Raw genomic sequence first — 19,983 nt, 5'->3', positions numbered from 1 at the left:
AGCGCTTTAGTAATTGATGGTTGTGTTATTTTATCAAGTTCGTGGCTCGTTCACTCTGGTTCCAGTGCTTTTTATTGCAGTTTAAGGCGGTTTTGGCCACTTCTGTCGCTGCGTTAACCTTCGGCTCAGTTTCATTATGCTCCGTATGGACGACGCCTCGGCTGATTACTCAGCTGACAGCGTGGTTTATTCCCCTGGCATCCTGTCCCGCATGCTGAGGTGAGGATACAAAAGAGGGAGGCAGGTTAACAGCCTTTCCCCTGGTGTCACCGCTAACTGTGCGGCGAGGTTTGGTTGCGTAGTGTGACTACAGCTGTCCGTGTGCTTCACTACTTGATAAGGCGTAGTGTGCATGTAAACAGGTTGGATGTGTTATTTACTGTAGCTATGCTAAGTTGTGGGTGGGGAGGAGCAGTTAGTGCGATGGAGGCCAATCCAAAAGCTGACTTGCATGTGATGTGTGGCCTCTGTGAGCGACGTGGACGCGTTGGACGCCATCCAACACACTCAGCTGATTGGACGCGCTGCGCAGTGGCTGGAGCCAGGAGCCTCTGGTGGCGGTTTGGGCTGCCGGTGCCGAGGTCCGATGCATATGCAATGAGGTGGGTGTGTTGGGATGTGTACTCAGCTGCCGGCTGCTGCGTGCGTCAGGCTCGCGCCCCGATCGCCGTGCGTCCGACCGTTTGCCCTGTGGCCGCTCTGCTTTATTGACTGCAATAACTGGGCCGAGATATCAAGTGTCCTTTTGTTCCCAGCCCTACATGTACACAGCCTAAAGCCGCTGCACCGGAACAGCAATATTCTATCAACAATGCAAAGCTAATTCACCTGTGTGGGCAGATTTCTGCTCTGTATCGGTGTCAGGGGGGTGGAGCGGTACACGGTGTCTGGCTACAAGCTTTCATTAGTTCATTGTGCACTATAGCAAACTGTAGACTGCATCACACTGTCTTTATAGGAGCGTTACATTAAGGCGGACGAACCTGATCTGCGTGTGGACGTGCAACTCTAGCTTTCTGACCCCACAGCACATGCAAACGACCAGGCCCTGCTTTGTTTATAGAGAACGGCTCTGTTCAGACAAAGGTCTGATGATGGAAGACCTAAGGTTTTCAAATATGTATGAATCTAATGCACTTACATAATGAGAAGCCGTGGAAATTGCAGCCAAGATGATTTAGGGTTTATTAAGGTTTAGCTTTATTGAAAACAATCTAACAGGTGTGACAAAGGTTAAAGGTTAGTTAATATTACACAACATCCACATCTTTATTTTATGTCTCTCCTCTTACATTTTCTTTTCCAGTCAGATTCTTGTGAGCTGTACGACCCAGATGCCCTGACGGCCTGCATGTTCTCCCTGAGCCACCAGGGGGCACCGGTCCCACAGTTGGACACGCAGCTCTGAGCCTGTCTTCATCCTGAACCCTCCAGCCTCAGTCAAACTGTCCCACGCTGCCTCGCCCCCCTCCGCTTCTGCTCCTCCTTCTCCCGCCTCCTGGCTCCCGCGGGCCCACCTGGACTCCCAGTCAGCCTTCTCCCTCCATGAGGGGCGGAGGGACGTGCCGGGGGCCCAGCATGTGGACCCTCAGGCCCCGGAGCCTGCTGCACATGGGAGCATCAGGGAACTGGGACGACGGTGCCAGGATGCATCAACTTTAACAGGTATGTCAGGAAGGAGGATTAAAGCCCTTTTGAGTATATAATTATACATGTCTTATGAATGCATTAAATAAAAATACAAATAAGAGCTCTCGTATTCACGCCCACACTCTCTCCCGATGCTCAGACCTTTGTTCAGACCTGCCAGAGTTGGAGATAGTGAGTCTCTTATCTGAGGGTCAGCCCAACTACACTCTGCGAGCAGACAGCGTGTTTGGCTACGACAATGACGACTGGCTGCACACCCCCCTCCTGCCACCAGAGGTCGCCCTGGGACTGACCCACGAGCAGATTGAGGAGACGTTCAAGTACTTCTGTGAGTAGCACTGCGTGTACTGCATAGCACCGTGTGCAGTGATAATATTAGTAGTATCTACAGAAGACTGTACAGTATGTGGTTCAGGGTATAAGGACATGGACCTATCGTAGCATCAAGACCACGCATACATATTTAAACAGATCACAGCGCTGTCTGTCTGCTTGTCAGTTACATGTGTAACTGACAATGTTTGGAAGCCCATTGACTACGAGGGATTGGCTACTTATTGTGGTTGTTCGGCAGAAACTAGCGTTAAATGTTGGCTGGAGCTCAGTAAAGCAGTTACAGTAACTTTGTAGTGAGAACAGTGGTAATTTTATGACGTACTGTACAAAATGTGAAAGCTGAACTTGGATCACTGAAGAAATTGTCTTGTTCTCTGTGCGATTTGATGAATGACTTTTGGTTTGGACCTTTTCACTGCATTTTCTGACCTCGTCTCCTCCGACACATTTGTGAGGCGAAGGCGTCAAGCCTGTTTAACCTTTAGCCACTTGGCTTCTTAACCAGTTTCCGCTTGAACTCGGCAGCAGGGACATCCCTCTGATTTCTTGGTGACATCGCTGGCATGCTTGCGGCGGCAGCAGCCTGGTGAGGGTTTAGCACTGGAGGCATCGGCTGTCTAGACTTGTAGGATTATGGGTTGGCCTTCACACCTTAAGGTTTGCTGTCGTAGCCATGCATGCGTGACAAACTGTGGTGTAGCAACTAAACAATTGTGGTCTGAGCGTCACGATGACTCTTATTCTTTGAGTACGAATATTAATATTTAGGAGAATAAAAACTGCAATGTAAACTGTTTCATTTCATAAAAAGGAGCAGTGATGTCACCCCTACCTTCATCATTGGTGTCCATCAAAAGGTCATCATCATCATCATCATCATCTTGGCAGTGATTTGAGGGTATTTCTTTTATTATACAGCTGTCTTTGACACCCCAGTGGAGAATGATTATTATGTGCTTGACACTGTTTCTCAGTAAAGCTGTGCTGATCTGACCTTTTTTACCTGTGATGACCCTGATTTCTTGTGGGAGGAGTTCATGACACTGTGTGGTGCTCGGGCTCCTCCTGTCAGTACGCGCAAAGCTGCACCGCAAACACAGATGGCGTTGTTTGTTGAATGGCACCATATGTGTGAAGTTTAAAGTTACCTGCTGTACGTAGCACAGCAGCTAACACCAGAATCCTCGCTGTCAAACACAGCAAAGGTTTAGTGGACTTAAATACAAGTATTTACAGGCCCTCACCAGGTCAGAGCTAAGAGAAACATACAGGATTTAAATACTGCACGTGAACATCATCACTCGTATTACGCTGATGTTGCTGTGTATTTGTGTGATACTAAGCTAAGTTCCAAACAAATTAAACATGCTTTCATTATCTGGTTATGACACGAATTACCCTCTGTGATTTTAATAATAAACCAGTATTTCAAGAAATCAGTTGAGTTATGTTGAAACAGCCACTCCTGCACCGGTAGCTCGGTTAAATCAGGGCACCCCACGTCTGGTTCAGCTGTAAACACTGTCCTGCCTCTCTCTTTGTGGTGCAGAAAAGTATTTTCATAATGGTTCAATAATAGGATAAGCAGAATATAAGAAGAGTGTGGGGGAGTGCTCCATTTCTGTAGACACTGAACCAGACATGCAGTCGCTGGCAGACGACCGTTCCCTCAGGCAGAATTTTACCAACCCATTGTATCCTTGAGTCTGAGAACTGAGTCCACCTGATTATTATCAGGAGTTTCTAAAAACCATGTTAGTGTCTGTCATGTTTGTGAAGCAAATCCTCTCATAGTTAATGTTTAAACATTGACGTTTATCTCGACAGCTCAGAGAAGCCTGGATCATGAAGCACTAGTCCTTGTGTGTGCGAGTGTGACACATTACAGTCTGAGCAGCTCGGCTCCTTTGCAGCATGCGCGTTCTGTGCACAATGTGGGGCAGTTGTTTGTATTCTCAGAAGTAGTGACAAAGAAACAGGAAAGTTCTCTTTTGCCTCTGACAAAAGTCACTTTGTGGGTAAAAAATGAATGAAGAGGTAAATATTTAATTGTAAGAAAGTGCTGTGTCTGGTGTAGAGGCTGCAAGCGCACGGAGCAGATGGAGACAGGACGGGGGACTTGATGATGGGGTGTAGGAGGGCTGTGATGCAGCAGAGTTCATCCTTTATTATGACTCAGTCTAGATTATAATGAAAAAAAAAACACTAAATAACCTCTTCCCCGAAGGATTTTTTTAATTTCTTGCGTGTAAATCGATGGTTGAGCCCTTATTCTTCTCACTGAGTCACGGCTGTGTTGACTGCTCCCCCTCCATCAGACCCCCGTCCTGTGGGTGTGGCTCTGTCTGCACCACCGTGACGTAAAGCCTCTCTCCAGCGCCTGCTACGCACGCTGTGTGTGAGAACGGGAGCAGCCACTCGCGTGGCAGAAGAGACCATCTGCCTCCTTCCAGGGGGGAGCTGTCCTTGTGCCGCATCCTTTTATTGTGCAGGACATCCCGCATCATTTTTTAAAAATCATCTCCTTGTGACAATTACCTCATGTTCCCTCTGACCAGATCGGTGTGATCCATATTATCCTGGCTGAATGCGCTTTAGATCTTCCTCATTCCTTCGCTCCTCCTCCTCCTCACCTCTCGTCTCTTGCCCCACGGTCCAGCGTGGCCAGGTGTAGGGAGGCAGGCATGACGACAGATGGCCCGTCCAGTCCCAGGGATTATATATTAACACCAAGCGGCTCAGGGTCTCATGCGCACTCACTCCCTCGCTCGCCCGCTCACGTAGGCCGGAGGATCGCATTCTAACAAGCAGCGGGGGCGATGCCAGGGCCACAGGCAGTGGGGCGCAGCGCAGCCGCCGCACAGTAGGAGGATGGACGCAGACGCAGACGCGCCGGGACCGTTCTCTGCCGTCGCCATGGAGGTGTGGACGTCCTCCGCGTCCGAGGAGGACGAGGAGGAGAAGAGCGCCCCGAGCCTGGCGGGAGACGTGGTGGACGAGGAGAAGAAATGCCACAACAGCAACAACAACAACAACAATAACAATGAGAGCCTTTGCAGGGAGGTGACACAAGGTGAGACGCGAGCGAGGAGGCGGAGGATGGGGACAGGCTCATGATGTGCTGGGGAACCAGCTGTAATCTGAGTAGACAGGGTTCGTATGAGAAGCTCAATATGACACTGTCTTTACGTAGAAATATATAAAAACTAGATGATTATTATTCAACTGTTGCTGTCTGTGCTCTGTGGAACGCCGACCTGTCAAGGTCACTGTTCTCTCGCTGCTTTAATATTTTATGGCCTCTGCATGTACTGAGTGAGTCCAGCCCAGCCGCAGAGCTGCGACGGCACCGTGCGAACACGTTTCGTCAGACTCTGCTGCTAATGTGTGGCTTCAGTGGTGAAGGTCACGAAACGTCCACCTGCTCTGCAGCGCTGCACTCCGGCCCCGCGTTCCTCTGAGCAGCGCCCTGTTTTAATTCCATTACATTTCCCATCTTGCACTCTTCCGTCCGTCTGGGCTTCTTCCTTTATTCGCCCGCTGTGCTGTTACGCTGCATTTCGGTGGAGGTTTGATGCTTGAGCCCAGAGAGTCAGTGTCGTTCAGTGGAGACTCCTCTGTGGTCTCTGGTTCCGAGGGACATCGACTGCAGGTGTGTGACCTGCGCTTCTGCCCCAGTTTCGGTTCAGAGCTGTCGCTTGGGCTTTGATCAGCGCCGCGTTCTGGACGCAACGCAGGGAACATGTGCCAAAAGCATGATTTTTATCAAGTATCACTTTTCCCGTGTTCTTTGGGTCACAGCGTTGTGTGCATTGGCACAGTTGCTCACAGATTATTTGATAGGTTTCCTGTCTCTCTGCACTTTGTTGGGTCCATGTGACTGATACTGAAATGGATACTGCGTCACAGGCACCCATCCAGGAAAACCGGACACGTTTATGGGCTTTCTGTTTTGCAGTATATACATATTTTTTTCAGGTATCTCTGCTGGATTTTCTTTCTAATTCCTATTTTATATATTTTTTCTCTGTCTAAGTCCTATTATTATATAAGGAGTGGTTGTTATGCTCGATTGTTGTCTTTTTCAGGCTCTGAGACAAAGTCATCAGCTGCTCTTGCCAATAATGTCAAGTGGGCACTTTCAGAAGAATAGAGTTAATTGCTAATCTCCCTGTGTGAGCTTAGCCACGCCTGTCTGATCCCCCACAGCACAACAGACGTCATAAGTATTCTCATCCATAGGAACAGTTCAAGGTACCGGCCTGGATTTAGCTCTCCTCAGACCCTAAACCCTGTAGCTGGCATAGTGGCGTCTCTTTCCTTGAGCTGCTCTGACATCAAGAGGAGGCACAAGCTCTATTTCTGTCTCTCACACTCACCAGATCTCACAGGTGGAAAAAATGAAGAATGAAGCAGTACTCATGGGGGGATAATGGTATTTTCCCGTGTCTGGCGTCATGAGACGCAACCCCTGCATACAGTACTGTACATCATATTATATAACATGGCTACTGACTAACTTTTGAGCTGATTGGATTATATTATATATCCAATTAAAGCACAATGGGATTTCTAGAGGTTGAGCTAGTTTCTGATTTAGCCTTTGTTCAATTCTAGAATGTGTTTTGACAATGACGTGTGTCATCCACTACCTGAGAAATGAACATAGCATTGCTGTAATTTACACCACTGGCCTGATGGATTGTGGTATCAGAGGTGTTTAGTGACTGTTAATATTGAGCTTGGGCTCTGTTTATTTGCAGAGAAGACACATTTGGTGATTTGCATGCAAGGCAGATGAAATGAGCACATCTGTTACAGCTGCTTCAAGAATAGATTTACAACAGCCGTCTGTGTCTGTAGTTCATTACCACGCTGCAGTGTCCTTGAAGCAAAAGGCTTCCTGCTGAATCTGGTGTTCCAGACAAAAACAAATGGCAGGAGTGACTTTGAGACATGATGACCGTTCTGCGACGCTGTCTTCACCTGATTTAGTGAGGATCAGTATAAGACACCAAACATATTGTAAATCAGCTCAAGTCATTGGCGTTACATAATTGATGGCCCGCTTTAGTTTACATGCAGCTCCACAGTAGGTTAGGCTCTTTCCATTAGGCTGATTAGACACTGATACTTTGATCCACTCATGATGTTTCCAGGCCAAATTCATCCACCATGGCGGTGGATGATAATCATTTTTCTAATTATATTAGTCTATGGCAGATTCCCATCTCTTCAGCCAACTGCTGAATTACACAGCGCAATCCATATTGATTTTTAGATTAATCTAGAATATTTGGTTTGAGGTTTTCCAAAACTGTAATTTTCAAGTTCACTGTTGTTTATTAAAGTTGTTGCTTCAGGGGAAATAATTGGTTAAAAGCTGTGAATATCTGAAATGATTTGTATTAACAGAAAATGAGACTTTTATAATATTAGGCTTCCACACCGTGAAATTAATGGCTTGGGCTAGGAATCCCCCTGCGTCATTAATAGATTAGTCTGACCTGACTCCACGGCTAATTAATCCAAGTCCTCGCCCTTGCTGACTTTAAAGTGGACATAAACAATCAGTGCCCAGGATGTAAACACCCGTGCAGGTCAGTAGCTGCTGGTGTTTCCCTCCAGCCTTTCCGTCCGTCCTGTGGATCTTTGGCCCCAGCAGAGCCTCCATGTTGAGCTATATTTATGTTCAGGAGAACCAAGTCTTTACCGGTGCTCTATCTGGGCTAAAAGGGATCAAGCTAAGAGGATCAGCAACTTGGTGACCACATACAGACGTTGTGTTTTGATTTGGTCTGTCGCTCTGGAAACGGGATCCCGGTGTTGCAGGATCATGTTAATAATGTGCTGGTGTAAAAAGTTAAAAGGAACTAAGAAATGCCCCACAGGCCGTTTGCCATTGTTTATAACCGAGTCCCTCTCCTCCCTCAGTGCTGTGCTCAGACAGAGTGGGACAGGTCACCAAGACGTACCATGACATTAAGGCCGTCACCCACCTGCTGGAGGAGGTAGGAGAGAACAGGATTAGAGGATTACCTGTATGCACCTCGCTGACCATCACAGTTCATCGCCCTCCTTAACACCATCATCAGTGTGAATTCAAAGAGGATGTCTATTCAGGTAAAAACAACCAGTTTTGATTGTGTGCAGAAAGAGCGGGATCTGGAGTTGGCCGCGCGCATCGGCCAGTCGCTCCTGAAGCAAAACCAGGCGCTCAGCGAACGCAACGAAATGCTGGACGAGCAGCTGGAGATAGCGAAGGAGGAGGTGCGACGCGGCCGCAGGACACGGGACGGTGGTAGATCTGCAAAACGCGCAAATCACAATTCTTTTTTTATACAGATCGCTCAACTTCGCCACGAGCTGTCGATGCGAGACGACCTCCTGCAGTTCTACGCCAGCACCGAGGAGATCGAGAACGCAGAGTCACACTCGCCGTGAGTGCAGCACGCGCTCACACGTTCACATGCACTTAGATGAGATGAGTCTCCTCTGAACCACTGGTGACCTCATATATAAAATGATGGTGTTAATGCTTGACACAGACGAGGACCAGTGTCGTGGCTCTGTAAGAAAAACTGTCCTCCAGCCTTCGATTGCATTAGCACAGGGAGCGTACTCTCTGTTCTACTTGTGGAAGGGACTGTAACAAGATCACACACGGCTTCCATTAGATTACATGATTAGATGCCACGCATGTAGAGAGGATCATTAGAAGTCCCTCAGGAGAGGAAGCAGTCCTCCAGGTTTGTGTTGAACCATTCACAGCGTATCATCATATGCTTATTTTTTAGCAGTCTCTGAATCCACTGAGTATAAACTCATTTGATGCCCACTGCAGAATGAAGTTGTTTTTAGTACAGTACAACAGTTATTTGCAAATTGATATGAAATCAGTGAAATTGTTAGACCAAGTGGCGTTGTCTAACAGACGCCGTGGTTTGTCTTTCCAGAATGAAGAGGAACGAGTCGTGCAGTTCGATCAGCAACTTTGTCCACTATGACTTCCTGCAGCAGAAACTCAAGGGTTTAGAGGAGGAGAACCGCAAACTGAGACTAGAGGTACCGTATGTGCAGCGCACCTCATCAGCCAGCGGTGCAAATAATGTAAAGTAGCAACTGGCCCTCGTATTAAAACCGGTGTGTTGACATCTGCATCACAGGCCAGCGAGCTCACCACCGAGACGACCAACTACGAGGAGCAGGAGCAGGAGCTGATGATGGTGTGTGTGGAGGAGCTCTGTAAGTCTGTCAGCATGGTAACAGCATGGTAGCAGCATGGTAGCAGCCCAGGCGCCCGGTGCATTTACCCCACGGGTGTGTTTCAGCGTCCGTCAACAAGCAGGTGGTGGACCTGTCCGAGGAGCTGGCGCGGAAGGTGGAGGACTGCCTCCGCCAGCAGGAGGAGATCAGCTCGCTGCTCGCCCAGATCGTGGACCTGCAGGCCCGCTGCAAAGTGGTAACGCTCGCTCAGCACCAGGCGTCACACGCTCGAGGGACGTTTGGGTCACCTCCCTAACGGGCTCCTACCCCTCTGTCCCCCCAGCTCACCCACGAGAACGAGGAGCTGAACCAGCACCTGGGCGCCTCCCGTGAGAGCCAGCTGAAGCTGAAATCAGAGGCACGTTAGCGTGGGCTGTGAATAGCTCCCATAATCTGTTAATCCTTTGAATTGTTCCCAACGGTGGGCACTGACCCGCTCACCGGCCCGAATATGTAGAAAGACCCATGGCATCCTATGACGCGTGACCCTCTCTGCCTGCAGCTCAAGGACTTGCAGGACAAATACTCTGAGTGTGGGGACATGCTCCGCGAGGCCCGCGAGGACATCAAGAACCTGCGAAACAAGAGCCTGCCCAACAGCACGGTGCAGCGCTACACGGCGCTGGCCTCCGTGCTGCCCATGGACTCGCTGGCGGCGGAGATAGAGGGCACCTTCCGCAAAGGCCTGGACACCCCCGCCCCCTCAGAATACAGGTGAGTCCGTGTGTGACCTGACCAGAACAGCCCGCGGGTCCTGTAAATCAGCTTGGAGCATTTTGTGTAGTGTTGTACTACAGTTCGGGACGCGTCCCGCTGCGTTTCCCCCGACAGGAACCACCCATGGCGTGTGTTCGAAACGGTGAAGGTGGTGAACAAGTGTGGGAGGTTGCGCTCCCTGTGCCAGTCCCCGGCGCTGCCGGGCTCCAGCCCGGTGTCGGCTCGCTCCAGTTGCACCAGCACCCCCCGGACCAGCTACTACGGCTCCGATAACGCCAGCCTGACTCTGGAGGACAAGACGGGCTCCAGCAACGCCCAGAAAGAGGACGGCAGGTGGGTTTGGCTGCAGGGGAACGTGAAGCTGGCCGTCACCGGCACGTTTAACTGAGAAGCATCATGTCCTCCTCAGTGCGAGCGGGCCCAAGCGTCTGGGCCAGCCAGGCACGCCGGGGGGCCAGGACCTGGAGGCCGCGCTGCGCTGCCTGTCGGCCCGTCAGCAGAGCCACTCGTCGGACCGGCCCTTCTTCGACGTCGAGCGCGAGCGCAAACTCCGTGCCTTGGCGGCGACCTGCGAGGAGGCCGAGGGCTCCAGCGGCTTCCTGACCCCCAACGACAGCCTGGGCTCCAGCCCCGCGGCCTCCACCGGCACCAACTACTCCAATGGCAGTTCGCGGCACTCCTGCGGCTCCTCGGGCGGGTCCAGGTCCTACCTCCCCGATCGGCTGCAGATCGTCAAACCTCTGGAAGGTGAGCGGCTTTGCGTTGCCTTATTGTTGCATGTAAAGGATCAAGAGGACAGTCGTAAAAAAGTCTCCTCCCGACTCTCAGGCTCGGTGACTCTGCACCAGTGGCAGCAGCTGGCCAAGCCCAACCTGGGGGGCATCCTGCAGCCACGCCCCGGGGTCCTGACTAAAGACTTCAGGGAGCTGGAGGTGGACATTCAGCACGTCTACAGTCTGAACGACCTGGAGGAGGACGAGCCCGACCTGTCGCAGCTCTCTGCAGCGCACGGCCTGGGTAGGACCCGCACCACGCCCTCACGCTGCACAGCCAGGCCTCCGTCAGCCATGGAGTCCCTTCATGCCGCTCGCTTTGCCGTGCATGTGTTTTCATGCCTGCATTAGTTTGATGTGCTTCTCTCCCTCCATGTCTAAGCAGCCCCTGCATCCGGCCTCAACCTCCCTCAGACCTCCCCCACACACACCGTAACCACCTGCAAAGTCCTCCAACCCTCCCTCCTCCTCCCCTCCATCTCCTCTAGGTAAGGACATATTCACACAGCAACACTGAACCAGACACAGAGACACTGCAATCTAACACGGAAATCCCTTCTTCTGCAGCAAAGACTGGACTCTTCCTAATTTGCTGTCTTCCATCCAGCAGCCTTTCTTTGTCTTAACTCCTGCTTGTTACTCCCACAGTGACAGGAAGCGCCTGTCGAGGCTCTTTCTCCAGCTCTAGAAGGCGCCTTCGGGCCAAAGTAAGAGTCAGGGGGTTGTGGATGCTCTCTGGCTACTGTCACATGAATGGGACAGCATTGTTGTTACTGAACACACGGGCTGTGATATGTGATGCATGCGGTCAAACCTGCAGTGTTTGAGGTTCCCAATAAACAATATTAATGCCATTAACCTGCTAACACTTTCCATCATGCTTTTTTGTGAGCATTTGTTGACTCGTTGGAGCTGCTCTCATGCATGTTGACTCCGTGCAGCGTGTTTCTTTTTAGGTTTTCACCTGAGCAAACCACACGTCTGATCTAACCACCCTGTTCATCCGTCCTACAGCGCTGACTAACCCTGAACTAACTGAACCTGTACATATTTGTCTTATTATTTGAATGAACCTGCATGTTTGTGCGACACACGCCGTGCGTTTTTGCGCTTTTGATTCTAGCCGTTCTCTCCTTCTCGCCGCAGCCTTCACGCTTTCGTCCTGCCATCTTGTCGGAGCTGTGAGCACGTGAGCCCCTCGCCTCCGTCCCACCAGCACCACCTCGGCGGCGGAGGCCGAGCCGCCACCGCCACCACCACCACAAACACGACCACTCCGTCACTGGGACTCCTGAAGCTGCTGCAAAAGCACGGCATCTCCGCTTCCCCCCATCCCCACGTCAACCTGCGTCACAGCCACAGTGCAAAGCCGCCCACACAACAAGACAAAGGTGGAGGCTCCTCGTCGGGCAAAGACGGGGCCACGAGGAACAGGTTCAGCCTGAACTTGGTGGGGAAGCTTCAGCGTCTTGGGCTGCACAGAGTGGCAGCCTGGGGCATGTTGGGTCATAGTGGAGAGAGCGGAGCAAAGGAAGCTCTACGAAAGCCTGACGAGAGCTGATCCACCGGTCGTCTCATGTCTCATCCACTGCAGTGACTTTGCACCAAGCTCTGTGTTTCCCGCTGTGCATTCAGGGCCGGTCCTAGAGCCATAAGCATCACAGTCTACATGAGCTTATGTAGAGTAGCGAAAGTGTTGCATCGACATCTTCACCTCAGGACAGTCACCTGATCTCCGGCCTGGTCGAGGGACACACCCCGCTTCGTTTTTACATAAAACAAGAAACCGCTTGGAGGAAAAAAAAAAGTTTTATATTGTTTTTTTTTCTTTTTGACATTTTAGAATTTTCCCTTTTTACTGGTTTTAAAAAACCTTATCACTTTCATCTTTCATTGTTTCCAAAGTGAAACATCACCTCTGCTTGTGTATATACCAAATACATACAGTAAATATATATATATATACACACACACAAAAGGACAGAAAAGGACTATGTGCAGTAAATTATTAATAGTAAAACCAGAAACCAAACAAACGTTGCCACACTGAAATCTTTCAAATGCACTAAAGACACTGGTCTTCCTGCTTCTTAGCTGCTACACTGAGACAAGCATGTTGTATGTGACCTTGTTAGATACACAGTAGTGACTTAATCCACCATGAAGCGCCGCAATAACGGCCGGACGGAGGAGCTGACGACCTTCGGTCCGCTCATCACACGTTGTCATGGCTGCATGGAAAGCGTCTGACTTCACGGACCTCCTCCCGAGTGAGCGGCACCAGAACCACGACGGCTTCTCTGCTCACTCTGGAGTCACTACGTGTGTTTGGGCGAAACGCTCGCTTGTACAAAACCGCTGTATCGTCAGCAGCTTTGAATATTAATGAATCGCAATCACTTCGTTGGGGATTGAAGGTGAATTCCTCCTTACGTTAAGGGGAGCTCCTGTTTGAAGTAGAACTGTGCTGCATCTGAACAATCACGTAGCATAAAGGCATAGGATGCTCTAAAGGGAAGAAAACACGGGTTCTATATATCATTTGTGTTCTGAGTGTAATCGGCTGCACTGTTTCTCTGCACTGCTGCTTGCTGTTGTGTGTCTGCATCATAGCTGTACATGTCGGCGTGTGTATAAACTGTACCACATAGAATAAAACGGCGTTTCCTTCCAGCACAGCTTTAAATGTCTCCGAGCGTCTGAATGAAAACACTGGGCTCATTCAATCACGTGTTTATTTAATCAGTTGTTTTGTGTATAAAATTTGCAAAACGAGAAAATTTCAAGTGCGCGCCTCCGGGTTGTGCGTCACTGCGCGTCCCGGCGTCCGAAGTCCACCCAGCCCTGGTAGTCCCGCGACAGCGCGCAGTCCGAGTTCATGATCTCTGTGGACAAAGCATAGCTGCGTGACTCACACGTGGGGGCTCCGTGCACGGCGCAGCGTCTCGCAGCCAACCACACGCCGCGCCCGTCGTACCTGAGATGGCCTGCACTATCTGTCTGGTCATCACGCCCCGCTCGTCCTCGGAGAGGTGCGCCCGTCTCTCCGCGCGTGCGGGGGCGGCCCGAGGCGCCGGCCCCCGTCCGCCCGACGGCTCCCTCGCCGTCTGCTGCGTTTGCAGGAGCCCCCGCAGCGCGCCGGGGCCTCCGGGTGCGGGGGACGCGCCGGCCGCCAGCAGCGCGGCCGCCAGCGCGAGCACCAGCGCGGCGGTCCCGGACATGTCGACCTGTAAAGAGCGTGGGTGAAAGCACGTGGAGCTGGAGGCTGGTCGGGTCGGCGGATGTACCTGTGAGGCGGGATGCGTTCAGCTGCAGGGATGTGTTGACCCTGCGGTGGCGGGCGCTTATATACAGTAGCCGCCATCGCAGGTAAAATCAAAGACTGATAACGGGTCCAACCGTGGAAGCTTTGATTGATCGGGACGCGGATGCACCGGGAGGATGTGCGTAGAGGAAATGATGGGCCACAACGTGGACAAACCCATTATTTAGCTTCACGCTTTCTGGGAAAGGCTCTTTTTTACACTACAATATCAATAAAACAGGTCGATGTATTTACAGAAGGAATCCAATACTCATTCACAGGCTTTGAAAGCAGCACGGACGCTCTGATGTTCTGTGCTGCTTTAAAAGCTGGAGACAAATAATCAGATGGGATCCGTCGATGAGTGGGAGCGATTGGGACGTTCTGGTCTGGACTTTCCAAAACGACGTCCAGTGGAAGTGCTTTGGTAAAAAAAAACACCGCATTAACGCTGTTTGCGCACTTTGGGCTGTGTGCGCATGTTTTCCACCAGAATGCGACGCTGCCAGCAGAAGCGGGGGACGATCACTTTCACAGCAGCCGCAGTGACAGCGGCACAAAGGGAAGCGGAGTCTGTCTGCGTGTTCATTCCACAGCAGCCTGGGAAAACGGCTCCACACGCGAGGCCCGACCTCGTGCGTCGCTGGAATGCCACGCGGGAACTTTGCACAAACTAACTCATTATAGCTAATAATCCGGAGGACGAAAGACTGTGAAGATCTGGCATTCATGCTCTCACACACCCATCTGTGAAATCCGATCAATGTGTCCCAAACAGCGACGAACTGGAGCTCACACCCAACTTATCAGGCGCGAACGCGGCCTTTTCTCTCCTTGACTCACGCGCTCGTCTCCGGCTTTAACGTCGAGCCGCAGGACCTGAAGGGCTGGTGAAAGTTTGCTTTCCCATGGTTCTGTCCAAAACAAACACAGTAATTATAATTAAGTGACCCCCCCCCCCCCCCCCCCCATCATCAAATCTGAAAAATGAAAGTCAAGAGCAAAGCACGTAAAACGAATAGATATGTGTATAATACAAGCAATTTACTCACTGACTGATTTAATCATTTTTAAGGTTACTTTCAACTTAGATGCACATTAATGCAAAAATGCAAAATTCTGTCTCTGGAAACTTTAACATAATTATTAAGATTGTTTTTTGTAGTCAGTCGTTCGGTCCGTCGGGGATGAGGCGTGTCCTTAGGTTCATGTTAAAGATTAGTGAGTCCAGTGAGAGGTGGGATTTGATCTTTTCCATGAGGACGAAGGCTCGTGCAAAACGAGAAACCACAGGTCTGACTTTAAATTTTAATGCGTTTATTCGATTTTTACACTAATTTGCAGCCTCTTCACCGAATGTAAACGAAAGCCGCCGATTCACGGAGCGGTGGCGTGCAAATATTAGCTGGCACCGTCCCCTCTGATGGGCGTGGGCATTTCGCTTTTAAATGCCACGCGCGCTCGCTTTGAAACTGGCGTGACTGTGTTTTTACGGCCATCGGGCTGGAGTGAGGGGCAGGCGCTCGGCTGATGCGTCTGGCTGCGGAGACACAATGCGTCTACTCCCTCTGGTTCACTGGAACCTACACACGTCATTAACTGCTACAAAGAAAACAATTGATCGCGCTAGAAGAACCAGTTTACAACATTTTTCTTTCCTTTCAGAAGTAGATAAATACTTAACTAGAAAGCAAAGCGTTCAATGAACCTTGGTTGCAATCAAGTAGGTAATTAATAAACCATCTGTCTGTGCATCCATTTGTCGAGTGCCCTCATAAGGTCACAGTCAACACCACTTACACTGTGACAGGCTCATAATGGTGGTACAGTGTCTGCATGAGAAAGGTTCTGACTGACGCAGATGTGCAGAACCCGTGAAGAAAAAGAGAAACGGCCCCAGCGACGTTAAAGTATTAAGTGATACAACACAAGAAAATGGTGCAGCTTTATTTTTAGGATAGACTGGCTTGAATAAAATGTCAGACTGTGGACTGCTGCTTTCATGTTTTAATTCATGAGGATGAATTCATGCAGTAATTACCTTATAAGAACCATGAACAGAGCGTGGAAAACGATTGTTTTCCGTCATTAATTAACTAGTCATTCTAGCTGTCATCTTCATAATCCTACTGTTCACACCTGTTGTTTAAACAGAAAACTATTATCCGCATAGCTCACGTTGTTTCGCTGGAAAACCGCGCTCGTGGCTCCCTATAAAACGCGCCGCTGCGTCGGACGGGGCCACTCTCCGCAGACTCTCCTCCCACCTGACGCCTCCACCCGTGGGCCCACGCATCCTCATCCTCTCGCCATGCCTGTGACCGTGACCCGCCAGCTCAGCAGCTACAGCTCCCGCAGCATCTCCAGCGCCAGCGCTCTGAGCCTGCGTGACGGGATGACGGGGAGCGGCCGCGGCCGCGTCCCCGCGGCGCCCAGCGTGTACGGGGGCGCGGGCGGGTTCGGGACCCGCATCTCGCAGTCGGTGCGCTCCCCGGTGCCTCACGGCGACACAGCGGTGATAACCAACGAGAAGCTGACCATGCAGAACCTCAACCACCGCCTGTCGTCCTACCTGCAGAAGGTGGGACCACGCTCACTGCTTTTATTTGCACTTTAGTTGCACAACGGTATTTTATTTTCCAGATGTTTCTATATACTTTATACTTTTTATTTCTATTGGCACCCTACTGTGTGTGTGTGTGTGTGTGTGTGTGTGTGTGTGTGTGTGTGTGTGTGTGTGTGTGTGTGTGTGATAATCTCCAACACAAAGCCTTTTTTCCCCAATAATCCTCTATTTTTGAGTTGATTCTCTTTCTCAGCTTTTATTTTTTTAAGGTCCTATAATAAAGCGCCCTGACCCGCTTGTGTCGTGCAGGTGCGCACCCTGGAGGAAGCCAACCGGAAGCTGGAGCTGCAGATCACACAATATCATGAGAGCAAAGCTTCGCCCGCTGCGTCGGACTTCACCCACTACTTCAACACCATCAACGAGCTCCGAGCCCAGGTGCGTGGAGAGCGCGCAGGTCGCAGCTGAGCTCTTAACACATGAGTGTCGACCAGCGTGTAACAGGTCGATGGTGGCGAATAGCTTTTGAATTATTAGTAGATCGACTGACGGAGCTTCTGTTCAGATCGCAAGGAAACACGCGGAGAATCAAGGCGTCATCCTGCAGATTGACAACGCTCAGCTGGCTGCCGGTGACTTTAAAATGAAGTAGGTGTCGCACGTGCCGTTAAACGACCTTCCAACACAACGAGGACGTGCAAACGATAAACAACACGTGCGACCTCCGCAGGTGTGACATAGAGGTGACCATGCGCATGACGGTGGAGGCGGACGTGACCCGTCTCCGTGCGGTCCGAGGCGGTCTGACTGTGGCCATCAGTGACCTGGGGCTGCAGATAGAAGGCCTGAAGGAGGAGCTGGTGGAGCTGAAGGTGAACCACACTGAGGTGAGAGCTTTACGCATGTACACGCGTTTGCGTTTTTAGAGCTTTCTGGCGCGTTGCTTGCAGAACAGCGCCATCTGCCGGGTGAGTGGGGGTAACGCACCACGGTCTGTGTCCGTCGTTGCAGGACATGCAGGCGCTGAAGGTGGAGCAGACCGGCGCCGTGAACGTCGAGGTGGACAGCGCGGCGTCTGTGGACCTGACGCTGGTTCTGCAGGAAGTCAGGGACCAATATGAAACACTGGTGAACAAGAAAAAGATGGAGCTGGAGAAATGGTTTCAGTCTAAGGTGAGAGGGGTCAAAAGGTGGCAGAAAAGTCAGAAGAAGACCGTAGATGAGTATTAATGAGTGTAAATGTAACGTCTGTGTGGACAAAGGTGGAGACTCTCCAGACCCAGATCGTTACCCACAAAACAGAGGCGACGACGTCTCACACGGAGCTGAGCCAAGTCAAGAAGACCTACCAGGGCTTGGAGATCCAGCTGCAAAGTCAGCTGGCTGAGGTAGAGTCTGGGCCGTAGTTACTGACACCATGCAGCTGTGCGCTCCGCCAGCATCACCATTTCCGTCCTGCAGATCCAGTGGCTGGAGCAGAACCTGGAGGAGGCGAACGGCCGCCGCGCCGCTCGGCTGCAGCGGCTGCAGGGGACCGTCGACGCGCTGGAGCTAGAGCTGCAGCAGCTGAAGGCCTCCATCGAGCAGCAGCGGACGGACTACGACCTGCTGCTGGACATCAAGATGAGGCTGGAGCTGGAGATCGCCGAGTACCGGAGGCTGCTGGAAGGAGAATACGAAGAGAGACGGTGAGTGAAAGAGTTGTGCTGGTCAGATGCTGCGAGGTGTGGGTTTTAATAATGTGTCCCGCCTCCTCACAGGGCCGTGATCATCACCGAGGTGGTGGAGGAAGTGAAAGGTACGACCCCGGGCGACTAAAGACCAAACGCCCCGCTGTCTTTGTGGGGTGACTCATGTCTGCTGTCTGCCCCTGCAGAGCATAAACCCCACGTGGAGAGGCGGGTGAAGATCATCACAGAGAACATTGTCGATGGCGTAGTGGTGAGCAGCACGTCTGACACCAAAGTGGAGGAGATCCAGTAACGCCTGCGCTCGCTCCGGCTGCAGCTCGACCTTCTCTCCGGATGCCGCAGCTCAACGTGTGCTTGTAACTAATGGTCGATGTTCTATAATAGCTGATGTGTGTGAAGAGGTTCACAGTATAATATATGCAGAAATTCTACTTTAGGTCAAATGTTATGAACTTAGAACGAACAGAATTAATTCCCCGCATGACCACCAGGTGGCGCCCGTGTCTACTGAGTCTGGCTCAACTTTGCTGGAGCCTGTGACCGCATTTAACTATAAACAGCACACGGGACATTTATGCATTATTATTTTATCTTGTTCGCATGACAGCAAACAACAGAAGCACAGTCCCAACACACTGAAACGATTATGTTTACTGGAAAAAAGACCGATGAATGTGATGTGCACGTGAGTCGTGCACAAAATAGAGTTTGGACCAGAGGGGCCGGACCGGCGGCGCTGACAGGGTCCGTGTGCTGTACAGTAGCATTGGCTCGGTGAGGTCCACAGGTCGACCTGAACCTGGTTTGGGTGGAGCAGAATCAAGTGGAGACTTGAGCCCTGCTCATTGATTGACGTGCCTGTTAACTCAGCATTCTCACAGCCCTGCACTAATCATCACTGCTATCAAATCCTCTGATTCATTACTGTTTTCAGCGTGTTTAGACAAAGAATCTGATTCACTGCTCCGTGCCGTTGCCTTTATTGGCCCTTGTGTTGATGTGCATCGCATGAGGAAATTCCCCCAAAAGCCTGAAATTATGATGTGATTCCACGTCCGTAATCAGCGAAATCAGCAGTTAAGCGTTTATGTGTGTGCAGGGGAGCTGTTGTTGTTACCGCTTACACATTTTAATAAAGACAGAAAAAGTGAGTGTAACTTTTTAAACCTCTGACCAGGATCTCCAGACCTCTGCATCCGTTGCAGCTGCTGCAAAAGGTTTGGCCCCGATACCTGCAGGGCAGGGTCAGAGGCAACATGAGCCCGTTTAGGCCTGAAGTGGAGAATTTAAAGAGGGCAAAAATGTAGAAAGCACCCGATTCTGCAGTGAGTCACGGCATCTGTGACTCCTGCCCCAACAAGCGATACGAAGCATGGCCGCACCCAAAAAAAGCACTCTAGGCTAAGTGCTCGTCTTACTTCGCATTTTGAACATGCTGTTCTTCTTTGAACTGCTTGCACTTTGCACTCTCACACACACACACACACACACACGGGCCTTTTGCATGTTGAGAAGTCACTCACATTTGGTTGAAAAGTGGTTGTGACACAGTAAAAGTGTCCCAAAGACGCACTGACTGGCTTTGTGGTCACATCTGTGGTCACATCTCTTGGAAGCTGGACTTCCACTCGCTTCATATGCGTCACACAGAAGCAGCGGAGCAGTGGGATTTGCTCTGAG

At 50.8% G+C, this 19,983-nt stretch overlaps 3 protein-coding genes across 3 annotated transcripts; 2 read left to right on the top strand and 1 right to left on the bottom strand.

Annotated features, from left to right (window-relative positions):
• The first annotated feature begins 145 nt into the window (after positions 1-145).
• hap1 (huntingtin associated protein 1) lies at positions 146-13,420 on the top strand. Its single transcript, XM_055508230.1, has 17 exons — positions 146-219; positions 1,307-1,323; positions 1,366-1,665; positions 1,790-1,978; positions 7,921-7,997; positions 8,140-8,256; positions 8,332-8,426; positions 8,943-9,051; positions 9,153-9,231; positions 9,318-9,448; positions 9,536-9,610; positions 9,755-9,966; positions 10,084-10,302; positions 10,379-10,716; positions 10,798-10,986; positions 11,125-11,230; positions 11,889-13,420. The coding sequence occupies exons 1-17, from the start codon at positions 146-148 to the stop codon at positions 12,301-12,303; spliced, it is 2,742 nt and encodes a 913-aa protein (XP_055364205.1). The 3' UTR covers positions 12,304-13,420.
• Positions 13,421-13,475: 55 nt separating this feature from the next.
• LOC114853320 (cholecystokinin) lies at positions 13,476-14,997 on the bottom strand. The gene is made up of 2 exons (XM_029146605.3): positions 13,720-14,997; positions 13,476-13,627 (listed from the first exon to the last, which is right to left on the bottom strand). The coding sequence occupies exons 1-2, from the start codon at positions 13,961-13,963 to the stop codon at positions 13,551-13,553; spliced, it is 321 nt and encodes a 106-aa protein (XP_029002438.1). The 5' UTR covers positions 13,964-14,997; the 3' UTR covers positions 13,476-13,550.
• Positions 14,998-16,277: 1,280 nt separating this feature from the next.
• Positions 16,278-19,454, top strand: LOC114852816 (keratin, type I cytoskeletal 19-like). The gene is made up of 9 exons (XM_029145512.3): positions 16,278-16,627; positions 16,922-17,050; positions 17,178-17,260; positions 17,343-17,499; positions 17,624-17,785; positions 17,875-18,000; positions 18,074-18,300; positions 18,373-18,410; positions 18,489-19,454. Exons 1-9 carry the CDS (start codon positions 16,358-16,360, stop codon positions 18,593-18,595), a joined length of 1,299 nt encoding a protein of 432 aa, XP_029001345.1. The 5' UTR covers positions 16,278-16,357; the 3' UTR covers positions 18,596-19,454.
• Positions 19,455-19,983: the final 529 nt, after the last annotated feature.

This window comes from Betta splendens, chromosome 1 (assembly GCF_900634795.4).
Source record: "Betta splendens chromosome 1, fBetSpl5.4, whole genome shotgun sequence".
Classification (NCBI taxonomy): Eukaryota; Metazoa; Chordata; class Actinopteri; order Anabantiformes; family Osphronemidae; genus Betta; species Betta splendens.
The sequence above is the reverse complement of the archived record's forward strand: the minus strand, read 5'-3'. Positions and strand labels throughout refer to the sequence as shown.